This window comes from Ruditapes philippinarum, unplaced genomic scaffold (genome assembly GCF_026571515.1).
Source record: "Ruditapes philippinarum isolate M1 unplaced genomic scaffold, ASM2657151v2 ctg3779_1_1_1_1, whole genome shotgun sequence".
Lineage (NCBI taxonomy): Eukaryota > Metazoa > Mollusca > Bivalvia > Venerida > Veneridae > Ruditapes > Ruditapes philippinarum.
In genome coordinates this window covers 24,831-51,003 of record NW_026862070.1, presented here as the reverse complement: position 1 = coordinate 51,003, position 26,173 = coordinate 24,831, and the positions used below count along the sequence as shown (strand labels likewise).

At 32.0% G+C, this 26,173-nt stretch overlaps 1 protein-coding gene across 1 annotated transcript; it reads left to right on the top strand.

The window, feature by feature from the left end:
• Positions 1-11,788: 11,788 nt before the first annotated feature.
• On the top strand, positions 11,789-25,326 carry LOC132717833 (transforming growth factor beta regulator 1-like). The gene is made up of 11 exons (XM_060701405.1): positions 11,789-11,888; positions 13,999-14,250; positions 14,926-14,981; positions 15,759-15,897; positions 16,354-16,424; positions 17,418-17,614; positions 19,105-19,244; positions 19,636-19,782; positions 21,109-21,203; positions 23,436-23,656; positions 24,286-25,326. The coding sequence occupies exons 2-11, from the start codon at positions 14,008-14,010 to the stop codon at positions 24,363-24,365; spliced, it is 1,389 nt and encodes a 462-aa protein (XP_060557388.1). The 5' UTR covers positions 11,789-11,888; positions 13,999-14,007; the 3' UTR covers positions 24,366-25,326.
• The last annotated feature ends 847 nt before the right edge of the window (positions 25,327-26,173 follow it).

Sequence of the window (26,173 nt, the reverse complement as noted above, 5' to 3'; positions counted from 1 at the left end):
ATGCCAGGAAAAGCAAATATTTTATAAATGAGCACTTCCCACAAGATGTTGAACTTAGGCGACGCAAGATTTTTCCTGTGCTACGTAAATACAAGGGCAAAAGAGATCAATATACAGTGCATTTTAAGAATGACACGCTGAATGTTAACGGACTCACATACGATCCTGATACCGAGGCATGGTTTGATACACGACCCCCTAAACCAAAAGAAGCCAGCATCACTCAATCATCCTGCTCGAACCCCCGTTTGCAGGCTAGGAATACAAATTTAGATACCATATCCTCCAGAAATGGTTCCCCAAAATCGAATCCAATAAACGATAGAAAGGTTTATCGTGCTCAAAATTCTAGATCGTATACGTCTGCCAAGCAAAATTTAAACTTTGTGACTCCTACCAGCAATCGTCTTGATCCTCTGCGTCAACACGAGCAGCAGAATAAACACAAAGCAAACTCGCCATTAGAAGACACGGAATTAAAACGTTTTTGCGATAATGAACCAAACTTGAGTTTTATCGCCGACAATTCCATTTCAAATAATACCAGTGAAAGTGTAGCTATAAACATGATTAGTTTGCCAGGGCCTCAATTAACCGGCGCGACAGTCAGTCACGTGACCACCAGTGGCAAAATCTAGGACAGGTCGGGAGATTTAACCGTGCAAATTGACACTTCGGTTACCGATACTTATTGTGAATGTGTATTACAAAATTATTTTTGTAGTTGTGATAAGAACGTTTTGGATGAACAGTCATTACACAATAACAATATATGCTATTTGAAAATACTTAATTTGAATGTATGCGGTTTATTATGTAAACAAAATTGTCCTGATTTTTGTGAATTTATTGATAAATATGACATTGTATGTTTTGAGGAAACCAAACTTGATTCTTTATGTAGTGTGAATTTTGAAAACTTTAAATTGCATTTTAAAAATCGCAAGGATGTAATGAAAAGACGGTCAGGCGGCCTTTGTCTAGGGATTAAAAATTACCTAACACCGTTTGTGCGCATTATTGAATCAGAAAGCAAACTTATTCTATGGTTTGTACTGTCCAAACAAGTAACAAAAAGTAATGATATTTTATATGGTGTCGTGTATGTGCCACCTGAATCATCTGATTTTTCTACTGGCGACCCTTTTGCAGAAATTCAAGGTGAACTTGATTCATTCAGTAATAAATATTCTTCTGTCTGTCTGTTAGGAGATTGGAACTCAAGAATAAGAAATATGAAAGATTATATAGAACCAGATTTTGACCTCTTTCATGAAAATGGTTTAGACGATTTGTATTATGAATTTCAATCAGACATGGAATGTTTTAAAGATACAAATATTAATCTTAAACGAGTCAGTCAAGATAAAAGCTGTAATAATTTTGGTTATAAATTCATAGATTTTCTGCAATTCAATAATTTTTTAATACTAAATGGCAGGACGAAAGGTGATTTAATGGGGAAAAATACCTGTAAGTCGAGTAGTACCGTGGATTATGCTGTTTGTTCCAAAAACTTACTTAAACGCGTTGAATCTTTAGAAGTTTTAGAATTTTGTCCTCTTTTGTCTGATGTCCATAACCCTATATGCCTAACGTTTAATTGGACTATTTGCCCAGTAAATGATAAAAGTAACAAAACTTCAGGTATTAAACTATGGAAACAAGAAAATCAAGGTGCGTTTATAGCAAATCTAGATACAGAAAATGTAGATTATATTTATCAGCGTCTCTGTTTGATGGAATCAAATAATAACATCGTTGAATCAGAATTGCAAAATATTGTAAATGATATATCTACTGTCTTTATTGAAAGTGCTAAAGAAAGTTTTGGCTATACAACAAGAAATAAAACATATCCTTACGAAAATAGAAATAATACACCGAAATGGTTTAATTCAGAATGTAAAAATGCCCGAAAAAATTTTCATAGATCAAAATTTACGTATAAGATACATAAAACAGAAAGAAATAGACAAACTTTAAACGAAAACAGTAAACATTATAAGAAAATTCTAAACAAATCAAATAAAGCATTTAAAAGACGAAATATTGCAAAAATTAAAAATCTAAAAAATAAACACCCCAAGCAATACTGGAAGGCACTATCAGGGGGGAAGAAAATAAACGTTAAAGCGGAACTAGATACGCTCTATAACCATTTTAAAAATGTAAACTCGCAAAATACTGATGAAGAATTTTTTGAAATTCCAAACGATATGACAGAAAACTTAAATAGGGATCTAAATGGAGATATCACAGCCGAAGAAATAGAATTAGCGGTAAAACATTTAAAAAATAATAAAGCTGGGGGATTTGACCAAATCTTAAATGAACACATTAAAGCCTCGATGCCCATTATGAAAGATATTTACGTCAAGCTTTTTAATATTGTTTTTAAAAGTGGAATTATTCCCAATTCTTGGACAGTGGGTGTCATTCAACCAATTTTTAAAAATAAAGGGTCTCCAATGGATGCTTCAAATTACCGTCCTATTACTTTGTTAAGCTGTATGGGCAAACTTTTTACTGCTATCTTAAATTCGCGATTACAAAAGTTTTCTGACAAAAATGACTTAATCAACCAGTTTCAGGCTGGATTTAGGAAGAATTTTTCAACAGTCGATAATATGTTTGTTCTTTCTTGTCTTATCGAGTATCTTCAAAGCTGTAAAAAAACTCTATATTGTGCTTTTGTCGATCTTAAAGGCCGCCTTTGATACGGTATGGCGAAATGGCCTTTGGGCAAAGTTACTGATGAATAATATTAAAGGCAACTTTCTTAATGTCATTAAAAGAATGTATGACAATGCAAAGTCGTGCGTCTCTGTAAATGGTATGAAATCCGACTTTTTTATATGCAATATAGGCGTTAGACAAGGGGAAAATTTATCTCCCTTGCTGTTCTCATTCTATTTAAATGACCTACATGATTTTTTCAACTCGAGCAACTTTGTTAATGGTGTAACCTGCAATAAACATGGTCAGGATGATTCATTTCTTAACTATTTAAAACTGTTTGTAATTTTATACGCTGATGATACTGTTATACTTGCAGAATCAGCACTGGATTTACAAAATTCTTTGCACTTATATGAGCAATATTGTGATATTTGGAAATTGCAAGTTAATATTTCAAAAACAAATATTGTTATTTTTTCTAAAGGAAGACCAAGACAATTTACATTTACTTTTAAAGGAGAAAACATTGAAGTTACAAACGATTACAAATATTTGGGTATTTTATTTAGTAGAAGTGGTTCTTTTTTAAATGCAAAGCGTGCTATAGCACAACAAGCTATACGAGCAATGTATTCCCTAATAAAGAAAGCAAGAGATTTGTTAATGCCAATAGATTTGCAAATAGAACTTTTCATGAAAACTGTTAAGCCAATTTTGTTATATGGATGCGAAATATGGGGATATGGAAATCTGGACATAATCGAAAAAGTACAATTAAAATTTTTGAAATTTGTTTTAAATGTTAAAGCAAGTACACCTAATAGTATTATATATGGTGAAACTGGAGTTCAACCATTGATTATTGATATTAAAACAAGAATGATTTCTTTTTGGTCAAATTTGATTTACCCCAAATCTAACAAATTGTCAACTACATTGTATTGTTTATTACTTAGTCAATTTAACAATTCAAATACTGTACAAAAGAATAAATTTTTATGGTTAACTAATATCAAAAACATTTTAATTACATGCGGCTTAAGTGGTATTTGGACGCACCATGAGTTTCCAAACACCAAATGGTTAACAACTACTGTAAAACAGAAACTTTCTGATCTTTTCTTGAATGATTGGTACTCAAATATTGAAAATTCGAGCAAATGTGCAAATTATAAACTTTTTAAAACAAAATTTGAATTTGAGAAATACTTAATAAATACACCACCTAAATACTTAAGATATATGATTAACTTCCGAACAAGAAGCCATAGACTCCCTGTAGAAACTGGATCTTGGCATAGAATCCCATTAAATCTTAGAATTTGTACGAAATGCAACAATGGTATTGGCGATGAATTCCACTATCTTTTCGAATGTTCTTTTTTGTTAGGCACTCGTAAGCGCTTGTTAAAAGCAAAATATTACAACAGACCGAATATCATTATTTATAAAGAATTAATGGAAAACAAGTGTTTTAAAAAAGTGGAATATAGAAAATTTTGTGAATTGGTCAAAGAAATAATTTGTTTATATAGTAACTGAAAAAAAAAAATTGGGTTAAACAATTTTGGTTATTCTCCCGTTGTTACTATTGGTGAGAAATATCCTGAGAAATATCATGTATTTTTTTTTCTCTCTCTTCTTCTTTTTTTTTTATTTTCCTTATTTATATTGAAATTACACACAGATTTAGCAGGTTTAAAATATATCATGCTATATGTACAATTATATATGATTGTATTTGTTTTGTTTTTTTTGTATGTTTTCTTTTTCATTCACTGTTTTCGAGAATGACGCTATAAATTAGTATAGACACAATTATTTATTTCATAGAATTTCGATCTTTCCAAGTGGATTTATGATTGATCGGTGCCTCGATTTATATCTATTGTATTATTTACCTCATGTTGTCATGTATATATTGTGCATGTCTTGAGTGAAATAAAGATATTGTATTGTATTGTATTGTATCACTGTCCATACTGACCAACATTCTTGTGAACCTTTAGGACTACATTTCAAATACTTTATGAGCTGCATGAACAAGTTGTAAATTGCAATATTAATTAAGTCAAAGGCAATAACTCAAAACTGGAAAAATCCAACTTCAAAAGCCCAGGTGCACAGCTGCACAGTGATGTTGATCATCATTTCTGTTAAGTTGTTTAATTTTAACTCAAACACTTAAGGTACACATAACACAACATTTTGGGCAATTTCTCTTCAAATATTGAACAAATCCACAATCAAACCCCAAGGTGCACAACTTCTCATGCCGACCAGCATTTCTGTAAAGTTCCATGGTTCTAGGCCAAATACGTTTTGAGATACACTCGACAATTGCAAAGTTCTACTAATTCACGGACAATTACTAGCAAAACCCCAGGTGCATAACAACACATGCTGACCAACATTCGTATAAAGTAGATGACCCTAAGTTAAATACTTTTTGAGCTACGTGCAACGCAAAAAAGTAAAAATGTGTCCATAGGACACGGGTGTCCCCACACTCCTTTGTTTAGTCAATCTTATGCCTTTAGGTCAAATATTTTTTGGGCTAAGTGTGCCACAAGTTGAAAACTAAAAATCTTTTCTTTTACTAAGTCAATGGCAAAAACTTTACAAATCCTGAATAAATCCACAAGCAATCCCCAAGGTGCATAAGTACATGGCTGACCAACATTCTTGTAAACTTTCAGACCTTGAGGTCAAATATTTTTTTAGTTATGCAAGAACAAGTTAAAAGTTTATACTAAGTCAAGGGCAATAACTCTAACAAAACTGAAAAAAAAACACATGCGAAATCCCAGGTGCATATCTTCACAGTGATGTTGATCATTATTCCTATAAAGTTGGTTGATTCTAACTCCAGCACAAGTCAAGGGCAATAAATGTGACAAAACAGAATAAATTCAAAAGAGAAACCCCAGGTGCACAACTACACATGCTGAGCAAGATTCCTGTAAGGTTTCATGACTCTAGGTCAAATACTTTTTGAGATATGTGCGACACAAGTTGAATATTGCAAAATTTATCAAGTCAAGGACAATGACTCTAAAAACACTAAATATATCCACACGAAAATACCAAGGTGCACAACTACACATGCTGATCAACATTCCTGTAAAGTTTCATGACACTAGGTCAAATACTTTAGAGTGACACAAGTTGAAAATTGTAATTTTTTACTAAGTCAAGGGCAATAACTCTAAAAATACTGAATATATCCACACAAAAAACTCAGATGCACAATTACACTTGCTGATCAACATTTCTATAAAGTTTTATGACTCTAGATCTATACTTTTTGAGCTACGTGCGACAAAAGAGAAAGGACGGACGAACGGAATGACGGACGTAAGGGCAAGGGTAAATCTAAATGCCCTCCCCCCACCCCCCAAAGTGGGGGCACAAAAATATTCAAGGCAATAACTATGAGCTATATTTAAATTCTATTGTCAGAATCATTTATTTATCTCAGTTTGAAGATGTAAGAGAGATAAAATTGACAAATATATTAATTCTTTAATGTATTAACGGCTATTCACACTTAAAATCATTACCTTTAACTAAAACAGTTAAAACAACAAAATAACATATTTACTTATTATAACAATTAAGTATTATTAAAGTACAAAATCAATGAAATTGATGAATTAAAAAAATATTGTTCTAATATTTTTCACCATATTTTACAAAGTATAATAATCACAACTTTAAATTATAATGAAAATTTATTAAATAGATATCTTTTTTTTGTAAAAATCTTATTGCTATTCATTGCTAAATACATATAATAGGTCTAGTACACTTCAAAGTGCGCTTATGAAGTGCACTTCATCAAAGTGCACATTGAAGTGCACATCTAGTGCACTCCAAGTGCATTTTGTGTAACCTTTAGTGTGAACTTGTATACCTCTCATGTTTCGATGTTCTGAACATATAACTTTGGAGTAAGAATAATTTCAGATGACTAGATTTTCTTGTATGAACAGAGAAAATAACCACATTTTATTGACAGTTTATAAAATGAACAGCCCCAATGAAACATATAAGATTTTTGATTACTTCTTTTTAAGATACATATAAACATATAGTCATCAGCTTATTGCATTCAATAAATGCACTTTTGTAGGAAGAATGCAGTGTGTATTTGAATAGACTTTTTCATAGACTCCACAGTTTACTTGGATATATTTTCTGTTTCTTAACAACACATAATTATTCACAAATTTATATCTTTGAATGATATCAAATTACTAATTATTATTATGCGGCACCTTTAGAACAAATATAATTGAGGACATACTGCTCTCCTGCTCTCACAAGACTGCGTTTACCTAACAAACGATTGCAAATTAAAACATCAAATATCCTAGAATGTGCTAAATATATTCTGCTAATGAAAAAAAAAATTCTACAAATTAACAATTTTTCTTCTAATTTATAAGTTAAGCCTTGTTTTAACATGGAAAAACATGATTTTGGGTAGTTTCATCATTTTTTTGTTAACCCTTTACCTCATATATACGCTTGTATTCTGTGAACGGGTTTATCTGTAATTAATGTGAACCAGTGCATACTGTTCGAACATGAAAGACGACGAGATGACATAATATAGATATATGAACCATTTACAATTACAATGAGATTCATTTTATATATATATATATATATATATATATATATATATATATATATATATATATATATATATATATATATATATATATATATATATATATATATATATATATATATATATATATAAGACTTAAAGGAATCAATTTACATGAAGAGCTAGAATCCATCATTTAGAGTAACGATGAGAAGATTAGAGATTCTGGGACAACTATATTCAAGATAATCACGAGAAAAGAAAAGCGAACCATACTCCTTATTATCAAGACGCATTATAAGTCTGTTCATATCAGTAAAATATGAGCCGTGTCATGACAAAACCAACATAGTGGGTTTGGGACCAGCATGGATCCAGACCAGCCTGCGCATCCGCGCAGTCTGATCAGGATCCATGCGTTCGCTTACAAACCCTATAACAAATAGAGAAACTGAAAGCGAACAGCATGGATCCTGATCAGACTGCGCGGATGCGTAGGCTTGTCTTGATCCATGCTGGTCGCAAACCCATTTTGTTGGTTTTGTCATGACACGGCTCAATTATTATAAATTGACTCAAATAGTTATTTTGAATAAACCATAATGTTAATAAATGATGATTATTAACATTATTACAATGTATATGATTTCTGGTGACTTATAGGCCCATGTGGCCGGGTGCTATTTTCTCTTGTAGATATGTATTATAATTGTAAAGATTATAATAAAGATGCACATTAATAAAATATTTATTTACTCACTGTATCTTTTACATGTGTACAAAAATCATTGCTAATCAGTTCACACCTGATCTGATCAGGGATGATTTTTTGCACACTAGATTTCAGATTTATGACAGGATTAGCAAATGTTTTGTATCTTTTACTAAAGAAATATGACATGAAGCCCTTCGAATTCCTGCCTGAGACAAATTGAGCTAACTCTAAAGCTAAAGTCTGCAGATTAAAATTGTATTTAAAAGTAAAATATAGTGACATAAACAAAGTATAATTACAAATAATGCATTACAAACGTCATTAATAATAGCTCCAAAATATGCACACACAAAATAACACTTACTATGTTAATAATGCGCACAGAGGAAATATCATATTTCTAAAATCTTGGACCAAAACTATTGTTGTCCCAGCTTGTCTCTGAAATCTTTACACTTTTATTTCACAGGACATTTATTTTTTCCAAAAATAAGAGAGAAATATTGATTAAAACGAAAAAATATAATAGTTGGTGGTATGCCGCTTTACATATTTAAAAAAAAATCAATTAAAATCAGTACTTACTTCACAGTAGATACAATATTCATCACAACTATCCAAACACCAATAACACTGATATTCAGCCATTTTAAGATCAAAACAGTTATGCAAGATACCAATTATTACTAGCTATATATATTCTTATCAATTAAAATCTTGCAACAAACATGACGCACGTGTGAGAAATCTTTAAAAGAGCCGATTAATTACTGGAAAGATCTAAAGGTGCCGACATGGCATTTGCTTCTCAATATAATTATATAGGTGTGAAGTATTTTGTTTCCAGATTCTTTGACGGTACCTTAATTGTTATTTTATTATCATTATTATTTATTATTATTTTTTTTTTCAAACGTTTATCGCAATTAAGTAAATACATACTTAGAGCAAATTACAAATGATAGAAAAATACATGTAACCAGGATATTTTCGAGAAGCATAGTATACAGGAATATAAACAAATATAATTAATACGTTACATTGCATTAAGCATAATCAAAATATAATAGAGATAGAATTCTAAACATTTATCAAAGATTATTTATCTTTTTTTTTCATATTTGGAAATCTCAACATTAGCGAGCGAATGCTCTAAACTTTTTAAGGTTTTTTAAATTAATTTTAAAGTTAAAGTCAACACCAAACCTGCATATGCAACGAGAGATGTATTTAATGTATTTGTAAAAAAAATATGATATATAACTAAAAAACTTACTCCACTGTGGATGCCAAATTCCTCACATTTATCAAAACACACATTGCAATGATATTTAGGCATGTTGATGATTTTTAACATAAACTATTTTTACGGTTTTAATTGAATTAATTTACGCCGTGCTTTTTTCAATTATTAATAATATAGAAGATGTATAAAATTATAAAATTTTCATATTATGCTACATTCATTAAAGAAAAAAGTAAAGTTAATGTTATTACGAAAAATGCATATTATATGATAGTAATCCAACGAGTGCTCAGTGATTTAATTATAACCTATACCTTAATATGGCATTGTATTTTGCATATGAAACAAATAGAAACATTTGGTATCTTTTTACATCAATCGAATTGTTTGTAGAATATTAAATGGCATGAAAAACATAAAGCAAGCGAAATAATGTATTATTAATATTATGCTGATTTAAAATTGAATAATTATAACGCAAAACATGCTATTATAAATGTTCGCGAAAATAATGTTTCTTATTACTTCTGATGATATATGACATGATATAAAACAAACATGGTTACATGTATTGTCCATCACCATAAATATGAGATCAATTTAATTTATTTTATTATAATATCCTAATCTTTTTAGTATACATAATTGATATTTGTAACAAGTGTATGTTCTATGTACACCTATATGTTAATTTGTAAAATGTAGTGGCTAGTCACTAGATACTATTAAGTTTATGTGAAATAAATTGGTTCGTTCGTTCGTTGTTTGTTTTAAAAAAATGACGAATCATAAAAAACATTTATACCTATGTCAGGCACGGATCCACCAGGGGCGGGCCTAAAAGGCTGAAGCTCACCCCAGACACCAAGGTCAGTTTTTATTAAAAATGGACATAAATAGTAAAATATAAATCAGAAGTGCCATACACTAATTGGAGCCAGGATCCAGTCTGAGTATCCTGTCATAAAACTCTGACAGTCGCCAACACTGCATGACTTAAGAGATATATCTAGTGTAAGACAATGTGGTGCTGGATCTTTGGACTCCTTTCAGGGAGATTCAGTGCCGGGACAGAGTCCACCCCAAGCTACTGGAGGTCCCTCCTTCAGACATACCAAGAGGAGAAGACAAAAAGGCTACAGAAATTCACGGAGGACGAAAGACCAAAAATGCATTGGAATGCAGAAGGGGTCTATAATAAGAAGACTGAACTGCAGTATTTTCTTCATGAGAGAGACATTAACGTCTGCTGCATTCAGGAAACACATCTGCAACCTGCTAAATCCTTTATGGTCAGAGGATACCAGTGCTTCAGAAGTGACAGGGTAGGAAGAAAGAAAGGAGGAATCTTGACATTAGTCCAGAATAACATCAATGCTTGCCATACTAAACCGCATACAGATAACTCCGATTTCCAGGTACTTAGCCTTAGAAAGAACGATTGTCCACAGGACAAAAATCTATCCCTTGACACATAACAATTCATCATTGTAGGTGACTTCAACAGTCACTCACAAAGCTGTCCGGATATGACCACATTGACAATCGAGGAGATGAAGTGGAAACCTAGCAAGATGATAAAAAGTTGATATTGATCAACAAGCCTGATAATCAACCAATATGTTGGAGTATATTGTATTCTTACTATTCTATCTGTGTTAGTTGAATAGTTAATGAGGGTTCATCCGCCCTTTCTGGCACTGAGAGAATGTGCTCTGGGTAATAAAGTCTTTAAAAAGAAACATTACTGTATATTCATATACATAGAAATGTTATGTGTAAGAAATAAAGTAGATTATTTTTTCGTCTTTGAAATGCAACTTGTATGCAGTACTTTTTCCGATATGAAGGAATTAAAGTGATAATGTAACCTAGAAATCTTAAATTAGCTTTTAATGATAGATAATCATAGAAGCGTTTAAGTGCGAAAGAAGTAAATTTATACGGGATAGTCAATTAAGTTTTTTCTTCTATAAGTTCGAGGCGTAGATAACCGAGATAGCTAACTACCTAGCCAGTTAAGATATTACATGCGCTTGCTATACTTAAATTTTGTAGCAAGTAAAACTTATTAACCAGATATCAAACTGAGTAAAATAATGCATTTTCTGAAAACTTAAATACATTTGTCTATTGCTGCAGGTAAAACATTTACAGTAATGATGAATCAATTTTTAAAGAGAACTACATATTAATTTTTGTTTCAAACTAGGGCCTATGCATGTGATGAAAAAACTGGCTCAGTGGGTATTTTCTGCAATGTTTTTCTAAATGAAAGGGATGGAAAGTTACAAATATTGTTATCTATAGATCTACAGTACACCTCTGGAATATTAGACCGTTATACAAAATAATACGTTATATATTTTATTTATACATATTTTTGCGTGTAATTATTTGTTACACAGATATATAATGATTCTTAAAAACCTAAAATATAGTTATCCGTCATTTTTAGACTAGGGAAATTACGTTACCAATGGTCGTCTGCACATTCCGTATTTTTTATGAACGTTGCAATACAGAATTTAGATATACAAACCTTACCCACAAAGCTAAGCTCAAAATGTCAGCGCCCATTGACACAAATTTTTAACACTGTTCAAAGAACTTTGTGCTCGATTTTGGTAAGTTATGACTTCTTTTTCTATGCAGAACGTGTATGAAATTGAAATAAGTGACAGATAAAACCATAATGTATCACACGTGTGCTAGTACATCGTATTGTCCCTCTTTGAAAGACTGCATTTTCTACAGAACTTAAAAAGGGCTTGGCCCTTCCATCAGAGCCCAGAATCATCCTACATGTAGAATTTAAACATTTTACGTTAAAGCAAATTTGACCCACGTAAAACAAATTCATAACCGCGGTTTTCGTCTAAATAGTTTGGACTAGTAAAAATATATCATTAAATCGATCAGAAAGCCTATGAACGGGGAAGTCATTAAAAATTCCTTTCAAATTCTTTCCGTTTTAAAATTGTCATTCGGTATTACACGCACCGCTTCCGTTTTCACTCGGAACACTCGACGTTTATTATTTATCCGAAAAGTTGAGATTTGTTCCGTTATCGGAATACCCGGCCTTTTACCATTGAGTTACATTGTAAATGGCTGCGCCCGACTAGAACTGACACTGAAATTTTCATTGATAGGTATAGAATTCTATATATTTTTTAATTGTTTTTTATTTGATTTTCTTTAAAATATACACGTGTAGTCTATAGCCGTAGCCGGGCAAGCCAAAGCCCGGACCCGCTTCGCGGGCCCCGTCTTTGACTTCCTCGTATTAATTGAATAAATAAGAATTCCCCTTACTAAAAAGAATAAAAAAATATGTTGCCAGACACGTAAAACGAAAGTAGATGTACTTGATGTATAAAAATACAAAATAAAAGAATAATCGAGAACAATTAAACAGTCTCAGTAATTATCAATGTGATTTATGGTTTTAAAATATTTAGTTGTTATGTTCTATTGTATCTTAAACTGAGAGCACTATGGTACCGTGGTATGTAAATTGATGGCCCATTTTGGCTTCAGTAGAATTTTTTCAACAGAATATGACATCACTGCAGTTTCAGCAGACGACCTACATTTGTCAGAACATAAAGTTTTCAGTTTAACCGGTAAATATGGGATAAAATAAAAAAGTATTTCCAACACACTCGGGCAGCTTTAGATTTTCTTATCAATTACAGGAATTTTTTTGAAATGAAAATATTTCGAACATTTTTTATCCAAATTAAAAAAAGCAGAACTTCCACTTTCACTTTAATGGTGGAAACATTCGATTGGTCACGTTCAGTGAGTAAAGAAACACATTTTCTGATTGCACTGGAATGGGCAAGGACGCGGTACCCATGGGGAGTACTATAAATGATATTTCTCTAAAAATCACTGACGATCAAAAATTCATTGTTTCCCCAACTGTTATTCTTATAGAAGAGCATTGAAACACAAGGCTATGTGATTTGTAAGAGTGATTCTGCTAAAATAAGAACAATTTTCCTGTTGTCGCATCATAAAACTTAACAGCTGAACTCCAAAGTATTGAGATGTAAACTGTGGATTTGAAGCTATTTTTTACATCGGTCAAATCCGCTTAAATTTAGCTTGAATATTCGATAAGCATAAGTAGAGCTATTGTAGTCACCCGAGTGTTGGCGTCTGCATCTGTGTAACAACTTATGTTAAAGTATTTGTAATACCTCAGATATTTTCAAACTCCATTGACATACATGTATGGCTTTGAAACTTTGCAGACTTGTTCACCATCATGACTCCAACCTGTAGACAGGTGAAGGTAACTCTAGTCTATCAAGCAATTTGACAGAATTATGCCCCTTTTTCGACTTTGAATTTACGTTAAAGTTTTTGTAATACCTCAAATATTTTCAAAGTCCATTGACATATGGCTTTGAAACTTTTCACACTTGTTGGCCATCATAACCTCAACCTGTAGACAGGTGGAGGTTTATACTCTATCAAGCATTTTGACAGATTTATGCCCCTTTTTCGACTTAGAATTTACCTTAAAGTTTTTGTAATACCTGAAATATTTTCAAAGACCATTGACATATGGCTTTGAAACTTTGCACATTTGTTCACCATCATGACCCCAACCTTAATTTAAAAAAGACAGTTTGAAATTTAAACCAAGACATATTAACATATTATACACAAATTCAGCAGTATAAGATAAAACCTTTTTGGTTTTAACATTAATATTTTCAGACATTCACAATGGAACCTGAAGGAGCAGAAGGGTACAACAAGGACTACTTACAAAGAGTGTATCAAAGTTTGTTAAAAACTGGTAACAATATTTCATTGGCTGAATTGAACACTGCAGCAGCTGAGGTGCCATTGGATAGCACCAGCCAATCAAACGTCTTATCTGTTGCTAACCAATCCCAGATAAGACAAACAGTGAAGATTATCCAATCGAATGGTTCCCCAAGAGGTGAAACATCCAAACCAATTCAGGTATTTTAGAAAATCTCTTTAGCTTAAGGACTTGTCCTGCTTCCATTTTTAGAACTGTTCATTCTAATAATATCAATTTTGGGGATATAGTAATCAAACTGAAACTTAAATGTTGGTCAGCCAGCAGTATATTGTCTGGTCAGACTGCACAAATGAGCAAACTGACCTGGCTCTTTACTTGTGGCAATGGTTTATCACTTTCAAGCAGGCAGGGCTTTTTTCACAGCCCTGGCCTTAATTTTGGGGAAAAATTACACAATGTATTTGCAAAAGAGAAAGAAAAAACTTGATGTAAAATCAGCTTTTGGGAAAACCGTATGATTTAAAAGAAAGCAGCCCTATAACAGCCCCTGCAAAAGGAAAAAAAGTCCTGGCAAGTCTTGAAATTCAAAACACTTTTATGCAGAAATGTTAAGTGGAATTATTTAACTTTGAAGTTGTGTTGGGTAAATTTTAAATATTGAAATGCTGACATAAATGTATATAGTATTTTTATGAAAATATTTTGTGTTGTGAATTATATGGACCACAGGACATTAAACTAGTTACTCTTTTAGATTATAAGAACTGTTTGTTCGTAATGACGGAAAACTTAAAGAAATGTTTATTATTAAAGTAAACTACTGTAGACTTCAGTAATTTCATATAAATTGTCATTTTTCTCTTTGCATATAGGCAACAAGTAGTTTGGGACATCATGGTGCTGTGAGTTTACTTCAAAAACAACATGGGTGAGCCATTAACTGTATTTCTAGTACTGAATTTACAGTTAAAGTAAAAAAATATCCTGTTTATATTATGCCTTAAAGTGAGACTTTGATGAAATTTTCATATAGTATTAGTATAGTATTAAATTATCAATTATTTTATTTTCATTTTTTAATTTTTATTATACAATAAAAAAGAATAAAGGAAAAAGAAATATTTTTTTTTAGCAAACTGAAGAGATTATATAAATAATACCAATTCTCTCAGGTTCCAAAACTGGTCTTAATTGAACTCTATTGCAGTTTTATGACCTGACTTGACTGGTCCCAACATAATTTACGGGATTAATAATAACGCCAAAATGTCTTTATCCTAATAATGCAATGAAGTACAATTGTATTTATACACAATTTAGTATACATGTATGCCAAAATGCTAACTTTTATAAAAATGACACTGCCCTGTATTTAGCTGAAAGATGGGAAAGCCTTTTGAAGGTATATGATAAAAACAAACAGTTGCTAGCTTGTCTATCTTTTAGCATTTACCTGCTGAGCGCATACATGAAAGTATTCTTAATTTCATACAGTTTTGTACCAAAACAGACGTTAAATTACTCAAAGTTGGACACTATTTTAAGCTGCTGACAATGCTTCCTATCTCTGAATTTTGAGAATTGTTTTGTTGTTGACCATTAAGCAGACAACATTTTTATCATGCGACACTTTTCCTCAGCATGCAAATGCTATCTTTCTTCAATCAATTTGCCTTCAAATTGAAGTTCAAAATTGTATTAACAGGAAGGAGAGTAGCATTATGGGATACAGAAAGAAACAGCCAAGTAGTAATAGAGGAAGAAAAAACCCGGGAGGAACTGCCAGGGATCCTTACTATCATAAATGGAAATATCTGAAGAAATATGTGAAGAATATGGTTTTTGTAAGTATAAGATGCTACAAGTTATATATACATGTATATATATATATGATTATAAAGAAGTTTTTCTTTCCAGGATTTCGGGAACATGACCCAATACCCATAAAATTTCAGCGGTGTTTTGTTAAAACTTGGGGGGAAAATGCATAACTCAAATTTTCCAGTGATTAAATGAATGAAAACAATCACTGTCTAGGATGGCATCATCAAACATTTAAGCACCATAACAGTGAAGAGGCCCTTATTTTCAAAGATTTAAGAATTTGTTATTCAATATTGTTATTTTGCAACTTTCAATTTGGAATTTTTTCCTGTGGATTTGGAAAAAATATACTATTTTCAATTGGGAATATGACCGATTGGCTATAGAAATACCTTATCACATTTCCAAATTTAAAGCACGGCAAATCCATTTTACATGTTTAGGGATGTAATGGTTGATATCAATTCTTATTGCAGATGAATGCAGCAATTTGTGATGAGGTAGTAAGACAAGAAGAAAAAGTTGCACGAGCCAGGGAGGAAAGAAGGTATGGGTTAACCTGCGTAAAGTGTAAATCTGTAGACCAATAAACTCTTTTCAATATTAGGGACAATTATTCCTAAAAGAACAATGGAACCTCCCTAGAGGAATACTTATTCAGGTAGATAATTCTTTTTCTCCCACAGGGAGCTGCTCTGCAGAGATTGTATGATATTGTTAACTTCAATGTTGTCAGTCCTATCATATCATTGAAGATAGTTTAGAACAGCACTTGTAGGTGAAATGACTTATAGATTTCTTATTGAAAGTGAATTGTGAACAGGGCATTTTGGACTGATATAAGGCCCCATACCTAATTCGTAGTAGACTTTTTTTTTTTTTGGAAAAGGCCCTGGTAAATTATCAAAAGTAATTTAAAAAAAAAATTAAATGAAATTACATAATTTTTAGCATAGAAAAAAATGTTTTCAATAGGATTTTATGGTAAAGCTTGTCTATATAAATATCATGACTGTCTAATGAAAGTTGATGTTATAAATGTTCAGAATTATAATAAATCATATCAACCTGTAGTTTCAATGATTTTAACGAGAAGCCCTTTGGAGTTGAGACATTAGAGATGCCAAAATATTTAAATAAAAATCAAACTTAAGAAAAATGTTCTAAGATTCTAGAAAAAAGAAAAAAGATTCAAGAATAATTGACTTGTTATGTGCGATTAATGACTGATTTTTCAGTATTTAAAACTATAATTCTACTGCGTTACTTAACACAGTAAGGGCTATTTTTGCATACTTTAGCCTCTTTAGTAAACAAACATCAGTGGTTCCACTTGGGTGCCCATTCGAGCCTGAAATAATGCACAGAGGCGTACCAGATGTCTTTGTCTACGAATAAACCTTTACAGCGTTGGTGCGACATAAATCCAAAAAGATAAGGAAGATAGAAAAACATGTTTTAAAGATTTACGCTCCTTGTGAAGGTTTGTAGTCATCATGTGTGTACTTATATTTTATATTTTGAAAACAATTAATTCAAGGTTTCTTCTGCGAAAGTTTCTTCATTACCAGACAGCTGTTGAAACACCAACTCTTGTCGGTAAACTTGGTGCTACCTCCATGTTGAAGAGTGCCACTGGTGAAGAGTTACTTGCAGGGGCAGGTAAATCAAAAGGAAAGAAGAAAAGTGCTGCACAAGGTGGGGATAAAGCTAAACAAACGAGGGAAATGTTAGAATGTAAGAATTGTTTTACTAGTTAGAAGACCATAGGATTTTTTAACATACCACGAATAATTACCTATTTAGGATGAGAAAGGTTTTATTAAAATGTTACCTAAAGTTACTTATTTAGTAAGAGAAGATTTTAATGAATTGTCAAAACTTTCGCTGCTCATATCTGTTGAAAATAACCTGCTTGAGGTCTGAAGTTCATTTAAATGAATTTATCGAACTGACACATTTTAAGAAGGTGGTTAACAGTACAACAAAAGTAATTGTTGCAGCATACAAGTTATTTTGGTGGTGAATGTGTTAACTAAAGTTAGTTGTCTGAGATTTCTCATGCAGTTTACTACCAAACACAGGCCATTTTTTTAACACTGTCACAAAATGTGATATTATCTCAAATAAAAACTGGTTAACACTTTACTAAATAAATAATCATTCATGTACTTGTGGTAAATTCCATCTTTATATTTTATACATGTATCTTTATATTTCACCAATCTCTGAAGAACAAATATTAAAATCAAACACTGATTATGTTATGACCTGTAAATGCCAGAAAATAATTTCTTTAAATTTAGAGATTGAATTAATTAAAACTTCATTTGATGTATGAACGAAATACATAACTTTCAATCAATAAATATTATCGCCCCTTGTGGCTGAAGGGTTGCCTTTAATGATTGAGGTATAAGAATTGCAGGGAATCTGTGGCTGAGTGGTTAAGGTCCTTGACATCCAACCAATTGCCCCTCACTGCAGTGGGTTTTAATCCCGACAAGGACTTTAGATACTTTCATGTGAGGAAGCTATCCGGCCAGCTTACGGAACGTTGGTGGTTATAGTCAGGTGCCTGTTTATGCCTTGAATTATACACGGAAGGGTCCAGTAAAAGCTGGAACGTCACCATATGACTATACTGTGTCGGTATGACGTAAAACCCAATCAAACAAACAAAACAGCATAAGAATTGCAGTCACACATCACTGTGTACTCATAAGAGGCAACTTACTGGGTTCAAATTATTACTGGGAGTATATGTATCTCTTAGCTCCAGCAGATGAGATGGTTTTGACCCCTGGTGTTGCTTTAAAGTTTGTAACCTCCAAGGTTAGCTAAAATCATATTTCCTGCTTTGGTGCTATATGACTGATACTGAGTTGGTGTGAAGTAAAACGAAACAAACCGGACTATAAATGTTGGTTGACATAAAAACAACAACAAAATAAGCTGAATATTTAGATGCAGTAAACACATAGAATCATTCTGGTTGTGGAAAATCATTGTAATGTTTCAAGGAATTCTCAATATTTAGTTTGGGAATTCTCAACTTGGTACAATATGGAACATGTTAATATTCAGGCTCTATTTAAAAAAAAAGAAAAAAGCAAAAAAAACCCCAATAATTTATCTTCAGAATAGTTATTTATGTTCAAAATATTTTGAATATTTGATTTTAATTGAATGTTTCTGAGATAATGGTATTTTTGTCAATGTTTTAGCTCTAGGAGTGAAAAGCAAGCCAAAGAAAAGTAAAGTGGCAGGTGGGAAGCATATTGTTCCTCCTATACCACTAGATAATGCAGGGAGACCAATGTTTCCACTGGTGTTGGGTGATCTTACTTTATATAGTATAGGGGAGGTGAGAATATTTTATTTCAACATCTATATTGATAGGCAATGTCACAAATATCCAATGAAAAATAATGGTACACAAAACACCACTTATAACGATATCGCATATAATGATACACTAGCTTATAATGATGCTTTTGCTGTGATCTCAAATTGTTTGGCTCTAGGGTGAAGCCATATCTGGATATAGTGTTGTAAATTTGGCAGTCCCCTGAATATTGTTATAAGCAAAGTTTACTGTATTGACATGCAGTAAAAAAATGTTTGAGTGTTTAAGAAAGTTTCCAATCCTTCAGGCTTTTAGGTAGGTAACAGTTACAGCTGTATATATAGATCTTATAAAAACATTTTGTCAAAGATAATTGGCATAAATAACATACAGTTTTATTATCTTGCAGATAGTACCAGATCGTCCAGGTTTCCACACGTCTAACAGTATATTTCCTGTCGGCTACTGTAGTACGAGAGTATATGCCAACATTTCAAATCCTGAAAAACAGTGTCTGTATACTTGTAAAATATCTGATGGAGGCAATGGACCTATGGTAAGTATTAGACGTACTCTTTACTAACAGTTTATTCAATTTCTCGACCATAAACTTTTCCAGTCTTGGCAATAAGTCATTGTAAAGGAAAAAGCCTGTAATCTATGGAAGAACTTTTGCCGTTCTTTGGCTTGATATGATGATATTGTCAGACTTGATCAGATTTCATTTTTCTTTGTAGAAGGGTGATTGAATGCTCTGTAACTTTATCAGGGATTATATAATATTAATGCTATTAGAGTTGTTTCATGTCTCACTATGAGATCTACGAAACTTGTATATAAATGATTATTATACATGTATATAGGCAGAATACCATGCTAGTGACTGATATTACAAAATTTATCAAGCAAGGTTTAGAAAAAAAGAAACCGATGTCTTCATTTTTTTTATGCCGAGCCTGATAAATTTTATAATATCAGACACTTGTTTGGTATTCTATTTATCATGTTTTCAATTCATTATGTGTTTCTTCCTTTAAACTTCAAATGAAGCAAAACATGTCATGTCTCTCAAGCTCACACAGTGCGCAGTAATATAAAAAGATTATATCGATAAGACATAGTCCCAAATGCTTTTAGTTAAATGTAAGAGAGACTTAAATGTTTAAATGTTTATTTGATTCAAAGTCTATTAGTTTCAAACTAGTATTAAGAGGTTGAAATATTTTATTCTCTTCATTTTAATTCAATATGTATTGATGAGGTCTGATAAAGCCTAGGGTGACTGAAAAAGCTAAATGTATCAGTCATGGGCTTTATTAGCAGAAATCTATGTATTAACTAGAGCTGTCATTGATTCAGTGCAAAGCATATGAAGAATATATAATATTGGATGACAAATATCAACGATATATCGATAATCACATAATCACTTGTGTGTCATTCACTGTCATATCTGTTTAAATGTCTTCAGTAAAAAACATGTTCTGTTCAGTGTCTTGTTTATAAAAGCCCATTGCATGATTTTCTTCCAGACCATATTTTTTTGTCATCATTCCTGTGAAATATTTCCACTATATAACAACAGCATATTATTAGACAAAGATTACTGCCTCTGTATATGTTTAGGGTGAACTTTCATGATTTCTTGACATTCAATAAATTAGTCAAAATAATCGATTTTCTGAAATGTGTATAAATTAAAAATTAACAGAAAAATATCAAGGATACATCAATATTGTCTCTATCGATGTCAGCTCTAATATTGACATAATGAAAGGAAATCACATTCACTTGGGTTGGCTTTTAAAACCATATCAGGTGTTGTTATTTCCAAGAGTGACAAAACCCTGGGTCAGTTTTAATGAATTTGTATGTATTTCAGTTTGAGATTGTTCCTGAAGATGATACAAAAACATTTAAAAGTAGATTCCTGTCAGAATGTCACAGTCAGTTATTACGTGCTCTGAATCAGGCTAGGTTAGTTATTTTATATTTCTTTACCTGTATTGAATCAGGCTAGGTTAGTTATTTTATATTTCTTTACCTGTATTGAATCAGGCTAGGTTAGTTATTTTGTATTTCTTTACCTGTATTTTGTTTGCTCTTCCTTTCTTTAGTTTTCATGATATTATAGTTATATAGATACATGTTGATTAATAATTTGAGAATAAGCCATGGTTTATGCTTTTTGGTAGGGTGAATTCCAATGTTCAGTAGATGGCCATTATTAGCTCGACTATTCGAAGAATATGAGAGCTATTGTAGTCGCCCCGGCGTCGGCGTCTGCGTTGGTTAAAGTTTTTTGTAAAGTCAAATATCTCAATTATTACTTGAGATATTCAATTGAAACTTACAATACTTTTTTATAGTAACAAGGTACATCAGATAGACAAGTTTGATAACTCTGCCTACAATATTGACAGAATTATGCCCCTTTTTAACTTAGAAATTTTGGTTAAAGTTTTTTGTAAAGTCAAATATCTCAATTATTGCTTGAGATATTCAATTGAAACTTACAATACTTATTTATAGTAACAAGGTACATCAGATTGACAAGTTGGATAACTCTGCCTACAATATTGACAGAATTATGCCCCTTTTTAACTTAGAAATTTTGGTTAAAGTTTTTTGTAAAGTCAAATATCTCAATTATTCCTTGAGATATTCAATTGAAACTTACAATACTTATTTATAGTAACAAGGTACATCAGATTGACAAGTTTGATAACTCTGCCTACAATATTGACAGAATTTTGCCCCTTTGGAACTTAGAAATTTTGGTTAAAGTTTTTTTGTAAAGTCAAATATCTCAATTATTGCTTGAGATATTCAATTGAAAATTAAAATGCTTTTTTATAGTAACAATGTACATCAGTTTGCAAAATTGCATAACTCTGCCTGCAATATTTGCAGAATTATTTGCCCCTTTGAAACTTAGAAATTTTGGTTAAAGGTTAAAGGTCTTCAAAGATATTTACTTGAAACTTTACACATGCACTTAGGGTCATAATTGGAGGGTCATAATTGTATGTCACTGACCAAGTTCCATAACTCTATCTTGCATTAAGGCTGATTCATATCCCCTTTTCTACTTAGTCTCTTGGTTAATGTTTACATGCAAGTTTTACATATCTCCATAACTATTAAAGATATTTATTTAAAACTTCACATATGCATTTAGGGTCATAATTGTAGGTCACTGACAAAGATCCATAATTCTATCTTGCATTTAGGCTGATTTTTCTCCCCTTTTTCAACTTAGAAATTCATTTGTAAGCTGTTATCTCAATAACGACTGAAGGGTTTGTGCCTTTTTTGGGACAATTTTATGCATTCATAATAATAAAGCAGTGGTTTACTTGATAAAACATCTTAATAACAAGCCTTTGTACCTTTTCTGTCAAATTTATGTATTCATAGGTAATTAGTATTATTATACTCAATAAAACACCCTTGTGACATTACCTTCCGAATAGTCAAGCCAATACTGTTTAATTAGACTCTCTCTAAGGCCTATAACAAGAATTTATAAAAAAAATTAGCCCTTTTGTAAACTTAAAAAATTTAACAATATCAAGGCTCTTTTACTATCAAGCACTTAGAATAGTCGAGCGTGCTGTCCTACAGACAGCTCTTGTTAATTTTGAGGTCAAATGTCAAGGTCACAGTGACATTTTTAAATGTTAAATCTTGTTTGATCTAAAACTTAAGAAGGAATAAGTCATTGTCTATGTAACTTGACAGGGACATTGCTGGTGAACAGTAGATCTCGATTTTCAAGTAGATCAGGTCATAAGGTCAAAGGTCACAGACATTTGAAAAATTCTTGTCCTTGAGAAGGAAAATTCCTACGTTAGTTGAGACATTGATTTAGGCCAGTAGATGACTACTACTGATTTTGAAGTCACTATGTCAGTGGTCAAGGTCGCAACAACATTTAATGTAAAACTTGTTAAAATTCTTGAGATTGATAGGTGAAAATAGTATTATTTTTACATATTACTTATGAGTATAACACTTGAACTTTATGAAATAAAGATTAGTATAAAAATATGTGAAAATGAAGTAAAGTAGAGACTTATTAAATATGCTATCATAACTTTTTTGTTTCATAAAATATTTTTGTCAAAGATATTTTTGTGTGAAAAAAAAAACATTTTGTTATCTTTAGTTAACATGTTGTATTGACTTCTAAAATTCATTCCACAGGGGTATGAAATTAGTGGAAACTACGGGAAAAGGACCAGATTTTTTCGGGCTCTCGCACCCTGTGGTACAGAACTTGATACAGAGTTGCCCTGGGGCTAAAAAGTGCAATGGATATAAATGGGTGAAATTTGAAGTGAATAAGAACCTCACCATGGATAGTATGCCCATATTGTCAGAGGACCCAACCATCAGTCATATGGCATTGAAATTGAAGATTTCAGGTATGTATGGAATTTCAGACTGTGACTTAAACTTGGTACCCTCATGTACAGTCTGCCTGTGACTTGAACTTGCAACCTTCAAGTTCATGACTCTGCCCTTAAGTTTAGTCAGACTGACTTGAACTTACTACCTTTATGTTCAGTCTTTGTCTATAGCCCACTAAACTCAAGGTCAGTCTTAATGTTACTAAAAACCAAGTTTGCAATTTTCATGTAATTTTGTTGTGATTAATGCTTCCGGGTGATCACACTTTTTCAAGATTTATTATTTACACAATCATGTAAAGACAGAAAGTTGGCATATGACCTTTACAGTATTGTTGGGATGTACAACCCACCACCAAAATTTTGAACATTTTTCACTTTCAGGTTTTCTCTGAAACTTTATATCAGTACCCTTTTGTCAAGTGTGAATTAACAGTACAGAATTTTACAATAGCATCTGTTGAAACACATATTTTCCCAAGTAATGTTTTGTGAGATAGGATCAAGATCTAGCTATTAATTGTTATAGGATCAAGATCTAGCTATTAATTATAATGAAAAAAGTTGTATATAAGCCAAGATCTAGCTATTTTTTTATAAAGAAAAACATTGTATATTCATGTAAGTTTATTTTTGAATTACAGGTATTCTTGAGCAATCCCCGTCTAATCTGAGAACACTTCTATCAGGAGCTGTACTGGATGGCAGTTTACTTAACACCTGAGCGGAACACCTGAACTGAACACCCGAGCTGAACACTTACAATACACTGGAATTGTTCAGTCTCTCTGTTAGTGGCACAAACATAGACATGTTAACAGTTAAGACAGCAAGCCGTTTACAGTTTTTATGTTAACAGTTTTGTTCACATTTAGGACAGAATCTGTGTAACATGAAGATAATATTTGAAATGAAATACATTAGCATACAGTGTAGTTGCAGTGATAGATTTTGCTAGAGTGCGGTCTTTAAATTTCAGAGTTTAGTTTCAATGAGTACATTTGTAACACATGATAGTTCAAAGTCCAAAAATAAATGTTAAAAAAAATGAAATGACAAATTCTCTGTTTGACTTGTCATTTTTTCATGTCAAACTATGACTTTATGTATGATTGATGAGGTAATGAGGTGTATTATATTTAAACCTTAACCTGCTGAATTTTCAAAATGAAATTTTTCCAGTTTCCATTTCTGGAACTGTTTATTATCAACTTTGGGGATATAAAGATGAAATTTTAAATAAGTCAGCTGACCATGTTTCTTTATACGACAGCTGTGCCTCATAGTTCCAGGAAGCAGACCAAGATTGGCCAACATGAGCTGTAAGCTTTCTTAATTAATGTTAACTCTAAAATCAGTGGATTTTTAATTTTTGTAATTGACAGATGATAGGAGATTTAGGGTTGGTAATAAAGATCTCTGATTCTGAAAATAATGTGTTCAGTGAATTCTGAATAGTTCTTATTTAATCTTACAATTTTCTTTTACAATAAGTTTACTTCATAATTAATATGAAATTTAATTATAATCACAATTTTATTTGAAAGTTCTAAAATGAAATCTCCAATTATAGTCTGGTTTTGTGTATTATTTTGGACATTTGTTGAGATATTTATTTTGATATTGTAATTATTTTGTTTGTATAAAGAAATAAAAATCTGTAAAAAAATAAAACTACACAGTCATTTCTAAGTTTTGTTATTGTTTGAAGATTAATACAGTTTGTAACTAGGTCTCAGACTGAAGTATATTTTTTGTTTCAAAACTATTGTGGAAAGTTTTAGAATACTCTCTACAATGGAGGTACAAAGCCTTTTGGCAGTGAACAAAATTGCAGACGTAAAATCTTTTTCAATTTACCAAAATTAAATTCTCTCATGTGAGGAAGTTTCCCAGTTAAATTAGGAAAGGTTAGTGGTTCTACTCTGGGTTAAAGCCTCTGTCTGAAATTATGCACAGAGGAGCGAGCCTCTAAGAATTTCTCAACCAGTAAAGCTTTGTTAAACCCCAGTCACACTAGAGCTTAACATAACTTGCGACCAACGGCGACTTGTAAAACTGACGATCATCAGCGATTGTCTGCGACCAAAACCATTTTTGCACGTATAAATTTACTTCTGCGACTATCGTGAGACCAGTCATCATTGACAAGCGCACGACAGGTCATAAGCAAACGTACGATGGTCTCAAGATTGTGTGGGATTACTTACGACTACCCGTGACCTGTCATACGATCACCTACAACTAGTTGTACGACCATCACACGATTACTAAAGACTACTCAAGATTATCAGTGACTAGTGGCAATTTGTAAAGACTGTCGTAAGATTGTCGCACTTCTGAACGACCATCGTGCGACAGCCTAAGACCTTATAAGATCACTAGCGACCTGTTTGATCGCAAGGAGGTTTTTGTGCAAGCTCAAAAACCTCTCTACGACTGAAATTGGTCGTGGGACCTAAATAAGATAGCCTGCGACTGTCAAAGATCACCGATGACCGTCGTAAGACGTTTTAAAGATTGTCCGCGACC

Excerpts from the sequence above, each read along its gene's own strand:
- LOC132717833 (XM_060701405.1), top strand. The coding sequence starts at position 14,008 with ATGGAACCTGAAGGAGCAGAAGGGTACAACAAGGACTACTTACAAAGA. Across the intron at positions 14,982-15,758 it reads TTACTTCAAAAACAACATGG|GAAGGAGAGTAGCATTATGG; the intron begins GTGAGCCATTAA and ends TTGTATTAACAG. Across the intron at positions 15,898-16,353 it reads ATGTGAAGAATATGGTTTTT|ATGAATGCAGCAATTTGTGA; the intron begins GTAAGTATAAGA and ends TTCTTATTGCAG.